At 37.5% G+C, this 16,516-nt stretch overlaps 1 protein-coding gene across 5 annotated transcripts in view; it reads right to left on the reverse strand.

The window, feature by feature from the left end:
* Positions 1-16,516, reverse strand: part of CDH12 (cadherin 12) — a 981,162-nt gene that overhangs the window by 16,933 nt on the left and 947,713 nt on the right. For all 5 annotated transcript variants that reach the window (XM_060295685.1, XM_060295681.1, XM_060295683.1 and 2 more), the window contains one exon: positions 10,337-10,473. In XM_060295685.1, coding sequence (XP_060151668.1) covers positions 10,337-10,473 — 137 coding nt within the window. The remainder of the gene's footprint in view (positions 1-10,336; positions 10,474-16,516) is intronic.

Here is a 16,516-nt window from a genome sequence, read left to right on the forward strand (position 1 = left end):
AGACAGCAATATAAAAAAAAGGCCATTTTATACCTAATATACTAGCAAAGAAGAAACTGACATAGAACTGAGAAAAATTCAATTCACAATAGAATCAAAGATAATAAAATATTTAGGAATAAATTTAGCAAAATAAAGGTAGGACTTATAAACTGAAATTCACAAATCATAGCTGAGAGAAATAAAATGGATTGCTGATGGAAAGGATCACTGGCAGAAATATAGAGTTGTATAGTCATTTTGGAAAATACATTGGAATTTTCTTTAAACCTTAAACATGAACTTATAAGCCAACAACTCCACTCCTAGGTCTCTCCCCAAGAGAATGAAATGAATGTCCACAAAAAGCCTGTATATGTGAATATGTGCATGGAAATATTATGCATATAGTCCCAAACTGGGAACAATTCTAATGTCTATCTTTTGGTGAATAGATAAACCATGGCATATCCATACAATAAAATTCTTCAACAATAAAAAGGAACAAAACAGTGATACGTGCTACAACAACATGACTGAACCTCAATTATATTATGCTTCATTGATAAGAAAAGAAGACTGGCATCACTCCTTACTTGGAGTTTAATTAGCTGCAGAAAGTAAAATGTTTCAGTGCCTTTGGGTTTCTGAAGTACAAGAGCTTTCTGAAGATTCCAGCCCCCAGCTGTCAAGTCTTCCAGACTTCCTGGGGCAGATATTAAGATGAATTCTTTTAGAATTCCTGACCCAGAGCTTCCCTGGTGGCACAGTAGTTAAGAATCTGCCTGCCAACGCAGGGGACATGGGTTCGAGACTTGGTCCGGGAAGATCCCACATGTTGCGGAGCAACTAAGCCTGTGTGCCACAACTACTGAGCCTGCACTCTAGAGCCTGCAAGCCACAACTACTGAGCCCGTGTGCCACAACTACTGAAGCCCGCATGCCCTAGAGCCCGTGCTCCGCAACAAGAGAAACCACTACAATGAGAAGCCTGTGCACCGCCATGAAGGGTAGCCCCCACTCACCACAACTAGAGAAAGCCCGCGTGCAGCAACAAAGACCCAACGCAGCCAGAAATAAATAAAAATAAAATAAATAAATTTATTTTTTTTTAAAAAAGAATTCCTGACCCAGAGAAACTCCATTGTAATTTGTTATGCAGCAATAGATTAAAAACCCCTAGTGATAAGAAATATTAAAATATATATTAAAAGGAAAGAAGGGTTCTAACTATGGGGCTGCAGCTGCAATGGGCTCCTCGGGGCACATTGGCCGTTGTGCCAGGAACAGCATTCATTTCCAGGGGCCACGCAGGAACTTTGCCCCAGGGGTCTGCTGCTGGGGGTGGAACTCCCACTTGGTTCCAGGTCTGCCCTTCCAGCAAGGCTTCTGCTTCCAAGGAGACTGAGGCAGCTATCAGCTCCCACAGTCCCCAGGCCTCCTGGAATGGCATCACCACCCTTTGGAACCACATGTCACCCTGTCCTGACTCGCAGGGGCTCTGAGCCCACCTACCTGCCCTCTGTGGCTGTGGGTTGGGAATGGGTTGGGGTCTTCTGGGACACGGAGACTGGCCTGGGGGGACTGACTAACAAGTCCCAGGAGGTTGCTGGCAGTTTCTGGAGCTCCCTTTCCCCATCATCGGCAGATGGAGATCACAGCTACTCCCAGGAGTCTCAGCCTAAGTCAGCCCCTGTCTGGGAGCTCCTGGCCCCACTTCAAAGCCTGAACCTTGGACAGCCAGTCGTTGCCGGTGGCATCTGCATGGACAAGGTGTGGTCAAGCCAGAGGCCGCGTGGGTCTTCGATATCCTGCTCCCCTGCACACAGGCCCACTGCCTGGGGTGCTGGTGCCTTAGCAGAAGGGCTGACAGGTCTTCCCTCTGGACTTCATTAAGCCTGTTCCAGCGTCCAGTCCATTCCAGCTACATCATGCCCAACATACACCGGGTGAGCACAGAGGCTGAGAAGAAGCAACTTACCAGGAACTCCAAGGCCCAAATCAGCAGGATGGGATGCCGATAAAGCTACTCACAATTTATTCATTAACTATGTACATATCTATGTGTTCCAGAGAGTATGATAAACCATAGGCATCAATGAGGTATAAGATAAAGTCCCTGATACTAAGAAGTTCACATCTGAGAGGATCCCTATACAAATAGATGAAATACAATATAGTCCATGAGGTCAATAAAATAACATTTTCAATGTAAAAATGTTTCTTATTTTTAAATTCCAGTTTTGATATGTGATGTTAAAATTTTCTGTACATATCTAAAATATAATTTTTATCCAAATTTCAACCATTAGGTGAAAAGCTCATCAAGTGGTTTTAATTTCTGGAGAAAAATCAGATACTAATTAAGGAAAAAAAAAGCCTGACATTGTTTTGTATGTGATTTTGATAGAGCAATTTTACCGGTTTAAACTACTCCCAAATAGTTTGATTATGGTAGTATACCCATAAGCAGTTGAAAGTTTAAAATAAAATATAAACTATAACAACAAACTTGGATTCTATTATATTGACACATCATATAATAGTGAGAAAAATGGTATCATTTCTAAATTAAGTCCATGACTATAGTGGTGTTAATGATTATATTTCCATGTATACAACACATTGAAGGCTTTATAAAATGGTTGAATATTTATAACTGCTTCTTTCTTCAAAGTATGTGTTACTTTTCTGCATTATAAGTACTAGTAAATTGTTGCCAATACTAGTATAAATCAAAGATACCTTTCTTTGAGAATACAAAATATTGATAGTTTCATATTGTTACTCAGGGAAAAAAAAGGGAAATATTAAATAGTACATAAACTACCTAGACTCATACATGCAAAGTAACATATTCATGAAGTGTAAGAGAAAGGCAATTATTTGAGAAAAAATAGGAAAAAATAATGTCTTCAATCCATAATTGAAACCAATGGTTTTATTTAGTCCTCAGAAGTCAACTACGCTCTCTATGTACATGTCTTCATAGTAACATTAAGCTGTTTTATTTCCACAAATCCATGCTAATATTTAGAGAATTTAGCACACTGGTTCCAACATCAGTATCCATTAGATGTCCTAAGTATCTTGTTTAAAATGGAGATTTCTTGGCAATAATCCCAGAAATTCTGATTCAGTATGTCTTGAATGGGGTCCAGGAATACTGTCCCAGGTGATTCTGATTCAGGTAACAATTAAGAAGTTGAAGGACAGTAGTAAAAAAGAAAGGGCCAACCTGCATGCCTATTCTCAAATGTGCATATGACTTACAGTGCCCTTTTGAAAAAAGACTGGCCAAATTAGAAAGAAATGTCTGCGGCTCAAACACTGCAGAGAATCCAGACTCACTCTTGTCTCTTGATCCTGATGAGGTTAACCTCGGTCACCCAGATGGATACAATGTAACCCAGCCAGTGCTGGTTTACAGGAATGCAGGTCCCTTGCATAACTACCTTCCAGACTCACCAGATGGGGAAAGTTGGAGAAGTGATATATGTCTCTTTGGACATATGTTGAGTTAGGGACATATAGTAGAAACAGCAGAAATGAGGATGGGCTCAAAAACCCACTTAAAAAACTTTGTAATTTCTCCATGTGGTATTTAAGGCTCTGTTTGATAAGGCCTCAGGCTTCCTTTCTTTTCTTTCTTTCTTAAAAATGGAGATATAATTGACATACAACATTATATTAATTTAGGTGTACAACACAATGATCTGATATTTGTATCGATCTTGAAATGGTTGCCTGAAGCAGGGGTGCGAGGTGTGCAAAAAGTAAATGTGATCAAAGTGTACAGACTTCCAGTTATAAAATATAATAAGTCCTAGGGATGTACTATACAGTATGGTGACTGTACCTAACAATACTGTATTCTATATGAGAATAGAGAGGAGATCTCAGGCTCCCTTTCTGAATGCATTTTCTTTAGCCTTCCCTACTCATTCTGGGCACCAATTGCACCACCTTACTTGTAATTTCTCATCTGGACATGAGCTTTAATACCTCTCTGCCTTTGCTTAAGATGTTTCCTCAACCTAGAATACCCTCCTTTCCTCCTTTTCAGTATCTTCTTCATCTTTTAAAGACTCAGCTCAAATGATAATTCCTGTGTGACATACTATGCTTATGTCTTCAAAAATAATTATTTTAATTATTTTTTCTCTTACAGCACTTTGCATTTTGGTTGCATACTTATGAATTCAAACAGATTGTTGTCTTTTTCACAAAATTTTCAGGCCTAGTAGTTAAGTAATATGGTCTCTAAACTTTCTTCACTTTTTGAAAGACTTGTCTAGTTGTCAAGAAACACATCAGGTAGGCAACTTTCTCAAATGGCTCCCAAGAATCCCCACTTCCTGATACCCACATGAGTTACCTCCATGTAATTCTTTGCCCTTAAGTGTGGTCTGGATCTAGTGACTTGCTTCTACTAAACAGAATGGGGGATCAGCGATACCGCTGATGTCAGAAACGACATCTTAACACTTTTGCAGGGGAGCAGAACTCTACTTCAACAGGATAAATCCAGGGAGTCATCTGACTCCTGCAACTCCTTCTTCTTCCCGTCTTTTTTCTCTGCTGATGCCAAGGCTGAAGCAGCAGCAAGAGCTGCAGATCTGCCCCGTGGAGATGGGCACGCTGGCCAGATGGCTGATACCCTGAGCAGTGACTGATATCTTCAGGGTTTTTTCCTTTCAGCTCACAGGTGACCTTGCTGAGTCAGGCTGTCATCCACCTCCTTGATGCCCACACTGTCCAGGATCTTCTTTATGTCTTTGGCAAAGGCATTGCCACTAAGGGCAGCCAGCAGGGAGGAGGCCATATAGTGTCGGTAGGCAAAAATCTTTCCATATACAGGGAAATTATCAAAAAGGATCCTTCACAATAAAATCATTAGGAACTCTTGTAGCTTGAGTCTTATCTAGTAATTAACACTTATTGGATAGAGATAGCAATCTACCTACCTACAACCCTGGTACACACATAATATTGCACACATATTTCCCTATTCTCATACTTTGAGTCTGTATTTTATTTCTAAAATGCAAATGCACTATAGATTTCTAATAGGTAAGCAGTCCAACGAGCTTAAATGTAGGTGGATAGATAGATAGATAGATAGATAGATAGATGCCAAGGCTAACAATAATTTCATCTTAATTATATGTACAATGCAAATGTACATAAAAATTTTTACTATAGTTTACTTTAATTATCTATGTATGTAAAAATCACCTTGACTAATTTTACTATTAACTTATTTAAAAATGAAGCCTAAGGAGGTGAATATGTGTCCCTGTGAAATTGTGTTTTGGAGTGTGAGTCCTGGGCTCCTGTCTTAGCTTGGTCATCATTTGCTGTGTGACACATGGAAATAAATCTTAGCCTCTATTTCTTCACTCTTACAATGTGGACAGTAATAAATTGAGTGAATGTATATAAAGCTACTATAACAGTTTGGTTTACTAATTTATAATATTATCACTTACAATTATTATAGAAACATTAGGTACTTTCTTCTCATTTGGTCTGAGAACACCATTTCATGGCTAACTATTTGGCACACAGGCAGAAGAAACCCTTTAAAAAATTCTACCAAAAAACCTATTTATTTTTGTTTAAATCCTTCATTACTTAATGACCACAGTTTGGTCAATATAAACCTTTTGCAACTTTCCCTTGGAGGCTATATGAGAGTGCACTTAAGTCTGAAGTCCCTGGAATTCAGCATAATTTGCATAGTTATAACTAACTAAAATAATTTTTGGGGTCAGTTTCTATTCCTAAACTGTCCTTAAGAACAGACTTCAGTCTTAGTTTTAACCCACAACCATTAACACTTTTCATGTAAATAATGTTCTATACAATTTATAAAAAATTAGATGAAGTTATGTTGAGCCTAAATTATAGACAATAATCTCAGTTTGATTTTCTGTATATATGAAGATGATACTACATACATTATGTTGAAGTAAAAAGAAGCTAAAGCAAAGTAGCTCTAATGCTACATAACCTTAAAAGTTACTCAACAATTTAATCCTAACTCATAATGGTATACTTACACATAACATTTTCCCCAAATATAGCATGCAGTAAGTCTACCACTGATTTTTGAACTCTTTCACAATAGAAACAATCTATTGTCATCTGGATAATTAAAATGACCAAGAAAAGAAGAATTGTCTTTGGTATCATCCATTTATTTTATAATTATATAAAAGTTCTAAGGCTTTAATGTAGTTATCTTTGTCTAATGATATGTGTTATAATAACACCAAAACAAAAAAGAAATTAGAAACATTTGCCTATTGGAAGTTTCTGATAATTTGAATGAAGTGATTTTGGGGGGCTTGCGTTTTTTTAATTCTCAAGACTAGTATAAAAACAGCAAAGCAATAATGCACAAAAGAATTATTAGTAGTCTAATAAAACTATTTGGACCTTGGACTATAGCAACACTGATTAATGACTGCTTTTTAATTAATTGGAAGTTGTTCAATCATTGTACCATTTCATTTCACCTGAGAGTTTTTATAGAAGGGTCAGGGCCAAAACATTTGCTAGTTCAATCTGCAGTAAGGTATACTTAAACAATTATGTTCCACTTGGCAGGGCAAGTGTGGGCTATTTATTTCTCAGTCATTCACCATAATGAGAGTTTCCTGCTGAGGCTGGTTAATTTGATCATTGAAAGCAGCCTTATGTATTAAAATATAAATAAAGTTTACTTTCAAACTCTGTGAACTGAAACAAAATAAGACCCACAATAATCTATTCTTATTGCAGAATCTTTAATTACCATGTGATATATACTTAGCCTCTTTCTTTTTCATGGAGGTGTATAGTGTTCATCCTACCAGACTTCCTTGAGGGTTCTAAATTCCACACAGTAGTCTTTGAATAGACAGTGGAATAGACGAGGGGTAGATATCTTAGAAATATTAGCTTGGCAGCCCTTTTACATTGTGTGTATGTATGGATTATGAGTCTAAGTCTCAGTTCTGCATATGTCCAAGTGAGAGCCAACATAACTTATGAGAATCCACACAACGGGGTTTCCTAATTTGGATTTAGGTAAAAACTACATCCAGCAGGTCAGAGAGGAGCCAGCATGTGCCCTCATTATATTAATAATTAACAAAATACAGTTTTCTAAGTTTGAAAAATCTAAGCTTTTAAGGATCAATGACACTTGCTTGCACTGTATGAATGCATACTCCTCTGCCATTTTCCAAATGTTTGAAGCTCAGGCTCTGACTGCAGGTAGCAGACCTGCTATGATGGGTGCCCTCACACCATGGTGATGGTTTTGGTAGCTATAGTAGCTGCTGGGGAGAAAAAGACCTTTTAGAGTTACAGTACAGAGTGAATAACTAGCTGCAGACTTTCATCTTGAGTTAAGATACTGGACCTAATACTCCTCCTTCTAAAAATATGCACGTTTTGCATGTGCATTAATAGAAAGGGTAGGTCGCACAAGATAGTTTTCTAATGAAAAATATTCTATTATGGACAATACATTTTTGATAAATAGAAATTTTTTGAATAGTCTACCTCTGGTCAGTTATCACTTACTATATCCAAGTTAATTGAGAGTGACTATAATATAGTCGATAGAGGTCTTATAACCCATAACTTAGACATCTCATTTTTACTCTATTTGTCAAAGATCTTAGAATACTAAAGTTTATTTTCTAACTATATTATAGTTAAGCTTTCCTCAGTGTTATGGATGAAGGAAATAATTCAGAGTTGAAATAACCGAAAGCATGAAAAGAATGATGAATAACATATGTAACTGTGATACGGGAGAGAAGAAAGATGCCTAGCATGAAAGGAAACTTCAGGAAAACAAGTTAAAGAGAACTGGGGGACTGGCATTTGGTTCTGCTCTCCTGATAGAATGTCTTCTCAGGCAGCTGACTGGATGATCAGCTCTCAGAACATAACAGAGCAAGAAGGACAGATTTGAAAGGAGACAGCATGACAGAGAAAGCATATGGTAGAGGAGCAGGCTGTAATGTACCAGCATGACCAGGGTATATGAATTTCCTCAGGGTCTAGTGGACAAAACAGAAAGCTGGAGTTGAGAACTCATGCTATTAATTCATCCAAGAAAGCCGTCTGCTACACACGGGGACCTGGAATTAAGAAGCTGTAAGTTCTACCACTGGGTGCCCATATCAAGTTCATGGGCAAATGGGATGCTCAGAGACCCCAATACCAAATAACTCAAAAATCACATGAAGAGAGTATGTGGGCAGTCCATTTAGCCAGTCAATTTTAATCCTAGAAGCAGTGGCAACCAGGGGAGCACTCTCTGGGGGGCAGATAAGAGAGATTTATGTGATTTATGTGATTTATGTTGCAGCAACATGGATGGACCTAGAGATTATCAAATTAAGTAAACGAAGTCAGAGAGAGAAAGACAAATATGAGATATCGCTTATACGTGGGATCTAAAAAAATTATACAAATGAACTTATTTCCAAGACAAAAATAGACTCACAGACATAGAAAACAAACTTATGGTTACCAGAGGGGAAAGAGGGTGAAGGGATAAATTAGGAGTTTAGGATTAAAATATACACGCTACTATATATAAAATAGATAACCAACAAGGAGCTACTGTATAGCACAGGGAATTATACTCAACATCTTGTAATAACCTACAATGGAAGAGAATGTAAAAAAAGAATATATATGTATATATATATATTTATACATATACATGTATAATTGAATCATTTTGCTGTACATCTTAAATGATCACAACATTGCAAATCAACTATATTTCAAAAAAAAATCTTTAAAAGAGAGATTTATGCATTTTACTTCTCTCTCTCTCCTTTCTACCCCAGCTGGAGAATCTTTACGTCCATTACCAAGGAATCAAAGTTCCAACTTATGGTGTCATTGAGTTCTTCAGTTATCTATTGTTGTACAACAATACATGACCACAAAAATATAGTTGCTTGAGATAATTACAATTTTAGTATTTCTCTCAATTTTGTCCATCAGAATCTGGGCAAGATTTGGCTGAGTATATATTCCATTTCACATGGTAATGATGGAGGTTACATTGTGGTATTCAGCTAGCAAGCAGCCTGGCTAGAGGTTGCAAGATGGTTTTACTTACATATCCAGCGCTCTGGCAGGTATGGTTAGAAGGCTGAGCTGAGCTGGGATTGTCAACCTGACCACAACATGTGACATGGCAGCCTCAGAGCAGTAGTCTTCTAACGTAACAGAAAAGTAGTCCAACAAACAAGACAGAAGCTGCATGTTCTTTTATGCTAAATTTACCTTTAATAATCAGAATAATGTAAAAGTAACGAAATCAGCTAAAGGCATCATTAAGGCCCGGGAATAGGTGTCTGATTATGCATGTTTGGAAGCAGTTTTTGAAGATTAACAAAATTGTTTCCCGTTTACACCCACTGAGTTGAGACGGACCAAAAATCCCTCAACAGAAATGTTCACAGTTAGCTTCTCCCTGCACTGAAAGGTGACATTAGCTGTCAGAGTACTTGTACCAGAGGCACGAAAGAAAATAGGAGGAAAACAAAATGAAAGATACTCAGAAGGGATTTCCTCAAATCTTTCAAGAGAACCTAAGCAGAAGGACTGGTACGATGCACTTCTGTTACAGACAACTATGTTGATAGCCAAGGTCTCCACTCCCACCCTCATCTGTTACCTTTGGAAGTTGTGATAATATCCTGAATTGTCCAGCCAAAGACATAAGACCTATAATCACTCTTAGTCTAAAGGATCACTTCTGGACCAAGCAGAAACCAACACAAGGAGTAATTCCTAACAATCCTATAGATTCTGAGTGAAGAATTGCACTTGAAGAATTGCACTTAAAACTCTTGTATATTTCACAATGATGTTCGTAACAAAATACATTTTAATGAAAGGAGAGAGAGAGAAGAGGGGTGAATTTAAAAATTCTCTCTTCAATTTCAGAAAATATTTCAGAAAAGATGATTTCATGTGATGGTTATTTCCTCCTGCCTGGTCTGTGAAGCTCTCAATAATATATACAGGGATGAAGACGTGGAAAGACGGAACTCCGGTGGATTTTTGAGGTTACAGGGTGGAAAAGGATGAGATCTCACCATGAAATGCACTGCTAGATATTCATCCAGTCCTGCAAACAGGGCTCACTGGCAGCTGTCACAATTTTTCTGAACTTATGCTATGAGGAAAAGGAGCCGGTTTCTGAGTTTCCCCAAGAGACCACTTGGCTGTCAGTCCGAAAATGAAAACGCCTCAGCAGGGATTCATTTAAGAGTGTGAAATCCAAAGAACTGCAGTATAACATTGATTCCGTCCATGCCATACTTACTAACTTTACTCGCAATTATGGAGAAATTATACTGCGCGGTGCTTTCTCTGTCTAGTAATTCACTAGTAGAGATGGTTCCTTCCGTTGCATCTATTGTAAAGTAGCTGTCCCCATCACTCTTCCAATCTATGAAGTACCTGTATATAAAAAAGAGTAGATGCAAATGTGCAATGATTACACATTAATCATGATGGCAGTCAGGCTAACTTGACACAGTTCCTTATTTTTCTTCCTGCAGCTATTACCTACCTTGCAATAAAGAAGAGTATAAATGACAGCTTCTTCATCACAAAGTCAGTATGCTCAAGGGGAAACTGGAAATAATGAAAGATTTAGTACTCCTGCTGTTCGTATTATTTTAGGGCCTTGACACCTTGAAAGCTCAGCAGAGACTAAAATTCTAAAGCTGACCATTGATTTCCTTAACCTGCTGAATATTAAAACTTTTTCAAGCAGTAAAATATTCCTTAATGGTGACTGTGGGAAGAGCTGGGGGTGGGAGAGGCATCTGGAAATAGCTACAAAGAACTGAGGTCAGAACACAGGTAGAGTCTTCGTTTCCATGGACAGAAAAAAAAAAAAAACATGTTAGGGAAACTAAGGGGAAAATTTTTAACTGACAATGGGATAATTGTACAGAAATATTTCCCTCAAACACATATAAAAGGGCCATGGTTGTTTTATTACTCTAAATATCAGGACAACTTTCTTAAAAAAAAAAAACCAAAAAACAGTGACCTTGGCTAATAATGTCTCTTTATCTTCTGTATTAGCCAACCTTCTTGATAGTAACAGATGTTACCTCCTTTATGTGAAGCGGCTGGACTATGAAATGCAAGAAAGTGAATAAAAGACATATTGCATTTGTATAAACCTTTATGTAACAGTGGATATATAGAGTGATATATGTAAAATTATTTTCAAACATATTTTCAATCATCATATTAATGGACATTTTGAAATCTTTCCACGTGCCAGGTATTGTTCTATATATTTATATATGTTAACAAATTCCCAGAACGACCCTAAAAAATGAGTATTACTAATCTCCCCATTTTACATATGAGTAAAAAAACATATGCTGAAGTTCACAAAGTTAGAAAGTTTTAGAGCTGATATTTGAACGAGATCATCAATGTTTTCCATATAATTATTATAAGATAGTCTTACCAATTTTAAATGGATCATTTTTAAGTGGAAAAGGGCTCTGCTAATCAAAAGACTGAATGCACAATATGTTTATCACCATTTTTCTGGCCGGGGAATCAAGGTGAAGTCCTTACAAACAGTGGCTGAAACAGATGACATCATAGTAGTCAGCACATCTAAATCCCCAGGCAGTCACAAAAAGTTAGTTAAGATATGTGTTTCAAAATTGCAAGTTATAATTTTGACAAACTGGTTACCTAAAACTGGGGCAGTTTGCATATCATTTTGGCACTAGATCAAAACTAGTTTGCTTTATAGGTGACATTTATAACTTGTCAATATTTGTTAGTAACTGATAAGATCAGAGTATGAACCAAGGTTTTCATCTGCCTTTGATATTTCTGTTGTTGATTTATGCTAATGCATGCCTTATGAGTTCAATGTAACATGCTATCTCATAGAAATGCTCTCAAAAATTATAAATGAACTTAAGGTACATTTAAAACTCAAGGAGTACCAGATACAAGGAGCTTAATTCTCTCTATTGCCTGATGTCCTTTTCTGAACAAAAAAGCATCTTCTCACAATACCCCTTTTCAGCACCATTATTCAACTTGAGCACATGCCTAATTTAAGAAGCAAATTGTTACTGAACCTCCTTCGTGACTATAGCATTTCTAAAGAATTGTTGGTGTAGACTAACGATGGTTGGTGTTTAATTGTAGAATTCACTAAATATTTGTGGAGTGCCCACTGTGCACTGGACATTGTACTAGGGTTGAAACACATAAAAAGTGGTAAAATAAGATGCCCACTAATAAAGAGTCTAGTTGGGGAAACACATATAAACAGATGATTTTTATGCCTGGTAGAAAGAAAGAAAAGACACTACAGGAGTGCAAAGAAAAGATGCCTGGTTCAACATGTATTGATTCAGGCAAACCTTCCTGCACACGGTGTGTGGCTGACATTAGAAGGCTATAAAGGAATTATTCACGAGAAGAGAGAGGCAGACAAAGTGAGGAGAGGAGGAAAGGTATTTCAGGAAGCTGCAACAGCAGTAGCAAAACCATAGAGTTTGTGTGGGAAAATATAAGCTGTTGGGAAATACGGGAAAATATCTGAAAGGCACAATAACATGAAAAAAGATAAGTGATTTAGGTCAAGGAGGGTCTCGTAAATTCTATTAAGGAGGTGGGACATGATCTTGTGAGTAATGAACACTTCGAAACGTATAATTAGGGTATGGGTTAAGAGTTCATCACTTTTAGGGCACAGGGTGGATGTATTTGAAGGGGACAAGGCTGTTAGCATTTCCTGTAGACCAGAATCTTGCCAAGAGACAAAGATAAGAGGCTGGAAAGATATTTGATTCAATGGGTTGTGAGTAGTTGAAATAACTAGGGCTATGCAGGCTGAAGGAAAGAAGACATAAAACATGCTAGCCGCCTTTAATTTGATCAGGACACTCATGTGAAGGAGGTGTTAGATTTACTTGTTATGTTTCAGTGGGATACAGATAGGACAGGAAAATGGAATCTATAGAAATTAAGATTTTGGATAAGTATATCAAAGACTTTTGCGGTACGCGGGCCTCTCACTGTTGTGGCCTCTCCCGTTGCGGAGCACAGGCTCCGGACGCGCAGGCTCAGCGGCCATGGCTCACGGGCCCAGCCGCTCCGCGGCATGTGGGATCTTCCCGGACCGGGGCACGAACCCGCGTCCCCTGCATCGGCAGGCGGACTCCCAACCACTGCGCCACCAGGGAAGCCCCTATCAAAGACTTTTTGATGTCAGAGTTGCACAGGGTCATAACGGGTTTCCTCAGAAAACCATAAAGCTCCAGGACTACTCAAATATTGACGTCGAAATAGTTGGTGCAGATGTGGTGGAACAAATTTGAGCGTGATTGGAGAGTCTGAATGTACCTTGCAATGCTGAGATTCTGTAACTATTTTCCATATAGAATGAAATCTATTTCTCTTACTTTGCATGGAACATACTTTCTAATTATTGTTTCCTATTAGCACTCTGTTCTAACCTTAACAAATATATCCTACTCTGAGCTCTGCAATAAAGCCTCACTTTTCAAATATATGCTTACTTTTTTCCTAAGCCTTATTTTTAATAATAGCTTCATTCACATACTATACAATTTCCCAATTTAAAATGAACAATTCAGTCATTTTCATATATTCAAGTTGTGCAGTAGGTGGTAGGTTTTAAAACATTTTAAACTTATTAGTTCAAAACTTTTTCATTTAATTCATTAATTGGGATAAGCTCCAATTTTCCAGAAATTTCACTTCTATAGGATAAAAATTGTGATGGTGCAAGGTTTCTGATTTCTCCTCTGCTACTTTCTTTTTCATTAAGTGTATATTTTCTAGTGGAATGTTAATTCTTTTAATAATGTTACACAATATTTTTGAGTTATTTTCTTATTATCTGCTCTAGATGTTACCATATGCAGCTTAACTTAGATTCAAATTTATATTAACTTAATTCTAATAAAATATAGAAATGTTACTCCTAGGTAGCCATGTGCTATTACATATCTATACATGTATGTAATACATATATTGTTATCTATAGTACACTGATACAGTAAAAAATACAATAAAACATTGTTACTTAGTACTTTTATTATTTTATGTCTCTTAAAACTGAAAAAAATAAAGGAAAATATTTTGGGAAGAGCTAAAGTTCTCCAATCCTACGGGCTCTCTTACCCTGGGAAATTCTCTGCATCACTGCTGCCGGCAGTGGATGGAGGAATGATGGTCTTCTCATTTTGACTCTATGGGAGTGCAAAAAGCAACATGAGGCCCTATATTATCAGACTGCCTGCCGTAGGGCCTGTGCCCTGTGAGTGAAGTGGAGTGAGTGGAGGAAACAAACTGCCAATCTCAACCACACTCACCAGGAATTTCGCTTCTGGAAACTCAGAGTTGGAGAAGCTGAGAAACGCTGGCATCCTGCCCCTCCTGGTAAGATACTGTATCCCATGATTGAGAGCTGAGGAGAGAGGAGCCATGTTTTCTCAGCCATTCCATGCAGACTCCAGAGAGAAATCTCTATCAGGCTGAGCTGGGAGATGGGAGTGGAATGTAAGAAACAGGTCTGGGGTCAAGTGCCACAGTCTCTTGATGTTCTTATCGTGTTTTAATAGATCTTCTTGAATAAATGTTTCTTCATTTGCTATATGCTCTTAGGAAATTTTCCAGAGATCATATATGATTGTAATTTTTAAAAAATAATTTTCACCATTTATGCTGTTTAACTGGGAGCATGTCTGCAGAGCTCCTCATGCTGCCATTCCTTAAGTAGAAACTCCACCAGTTTTTGGAATTCCTTTCTTCTTTTCTCATTTACTCTAATTAAACTGCATGATATTATTTAAAGCTCTTCTGCACGTATTTGCATTGTTGCAAATCTCTGCAATGAATAGGTCCTTTTCTGATGCTCATAGCACTCAATTGTTTTGCAGATTTTGGCAAACATAAGACAGATTATATACATTTTATGCCTGTGATTGTCTTTCTTACTCAAGGCCCTTTAAATTACTTGAGGTTACTTTATTCATCTATGTGTTGCCAAGGACCTGGGACGTTATTTGCACGTTATAGCATCTGGAACTTAAACACTACATTGAATCAATGCACAGATCCTATTCTTATTACCTATATAATAGTTAAATATTTCTACTTCAACCCTATTTAGGGTTTTAGGAATGTCTTATTTAGGACAACAAAACCTTTCTGGTTTGCAGAGGACTTTCTCAGTACTAGTGCTGAATATCCTGAGATCCAAAAAACTCCTTGGTCCCAGTAAAAACTGTGACAATAGATCACCTTACTTCTAGTTAATTCTTACAGCATATTTTACAGTTTAGAAAGCTGAGTCAAACAGAATCTGTGCACAATGAATCATTACACACCCACAGTTCATTTTAAATTTAGGTCTATCTGGTAATGTGTTTAAAAATTCAAGAACTTACTTATTGCATACATAAAATAATGTGCCTATCTCTGTTTTATATTTCTATCAACCAAAATCCAATATCTTAGAAGGTGAGTAAGCAAATTTCATTTATTTAGTCATTTCAGTCTAACACTGACATAGAGTTTGCATTCCATAAATCAACCACCCCTGAGAGGCAAAGAAATAGATATAGAATTAAGAACATGAACTTTCTGGAGAAAGAACTAGGGTGATATACCGGTTCCTTCACTTACCTTGTGCAGTTAGGTTAGGAATCTCATTCCCTAATGTCTGTTCTCCTTGTCTTCTGTAAAATTTGGGAAAATAATACCTACCTAGCAATATAAAAGTAAGTGTGGTATACAAAAAATGAGATAAGATATATGTACCTAGGTATGGAATCATTCATGTGGGGTGTGTACATGTATGTATGTGTGTGTATATATCCTTTCCTCCCTCTCTCTTTCCACATTATGGATTATTTTGTATTATTTTTCAATTAAAAAAGAAAACTCTTCCTATCACACAAATGTGTGCTTTGTTCTAGAACAAAGTTGTGACATATGTAGCCTTCAAATTTAAAACACCTGAACTACGAAGCCCCCCAACCCCAAATACCTGAAGTACAAACCATGGGCACAATAGCCAGGCCTTATTTCTTACAATGCTGCTTTGGTTCTCATTCACTATTTTCTGGTGTCTAGTTTTTATCTCCATCACCTTGTGATGTTTGATACCCCTTCCTCTGGATGTTATCCTCTTAGAAAGCTTACTGCCTTCTTAGCTGAACATTTTCTACTCAGTAAAAACGTCTTCAGCATCTTCCCATAGCCGGTGAGGCTCTTAACACTAGGTCCTGGCGTTTTCCTAAGGTCCTACCTTTGTGTAACTGGCTGATCCCTGTGCCTGACTGAATGATAAACATTAGACAATAGCCATATTCTACTGTGGTATTTTGCCCACTATAGCAATTAGGAGACATAGATAGGATGTGGCCATCAATGAACTGACAATGAAAACACTCCTAAATTTCCTGGATATTTTCAG

Source organism: Globicephala melas, chromosome 3, assembly GCF_963455315.2.
Source record: "Globicephala melas chromosome 3, mGloMel1.2, whole genome shotgun sequence".
NCBI lineage: Eukaryota > Metazoa > Chordata > Mammalia > Artiodactyla > Delphinidae > Globicephala > Globicephala melas.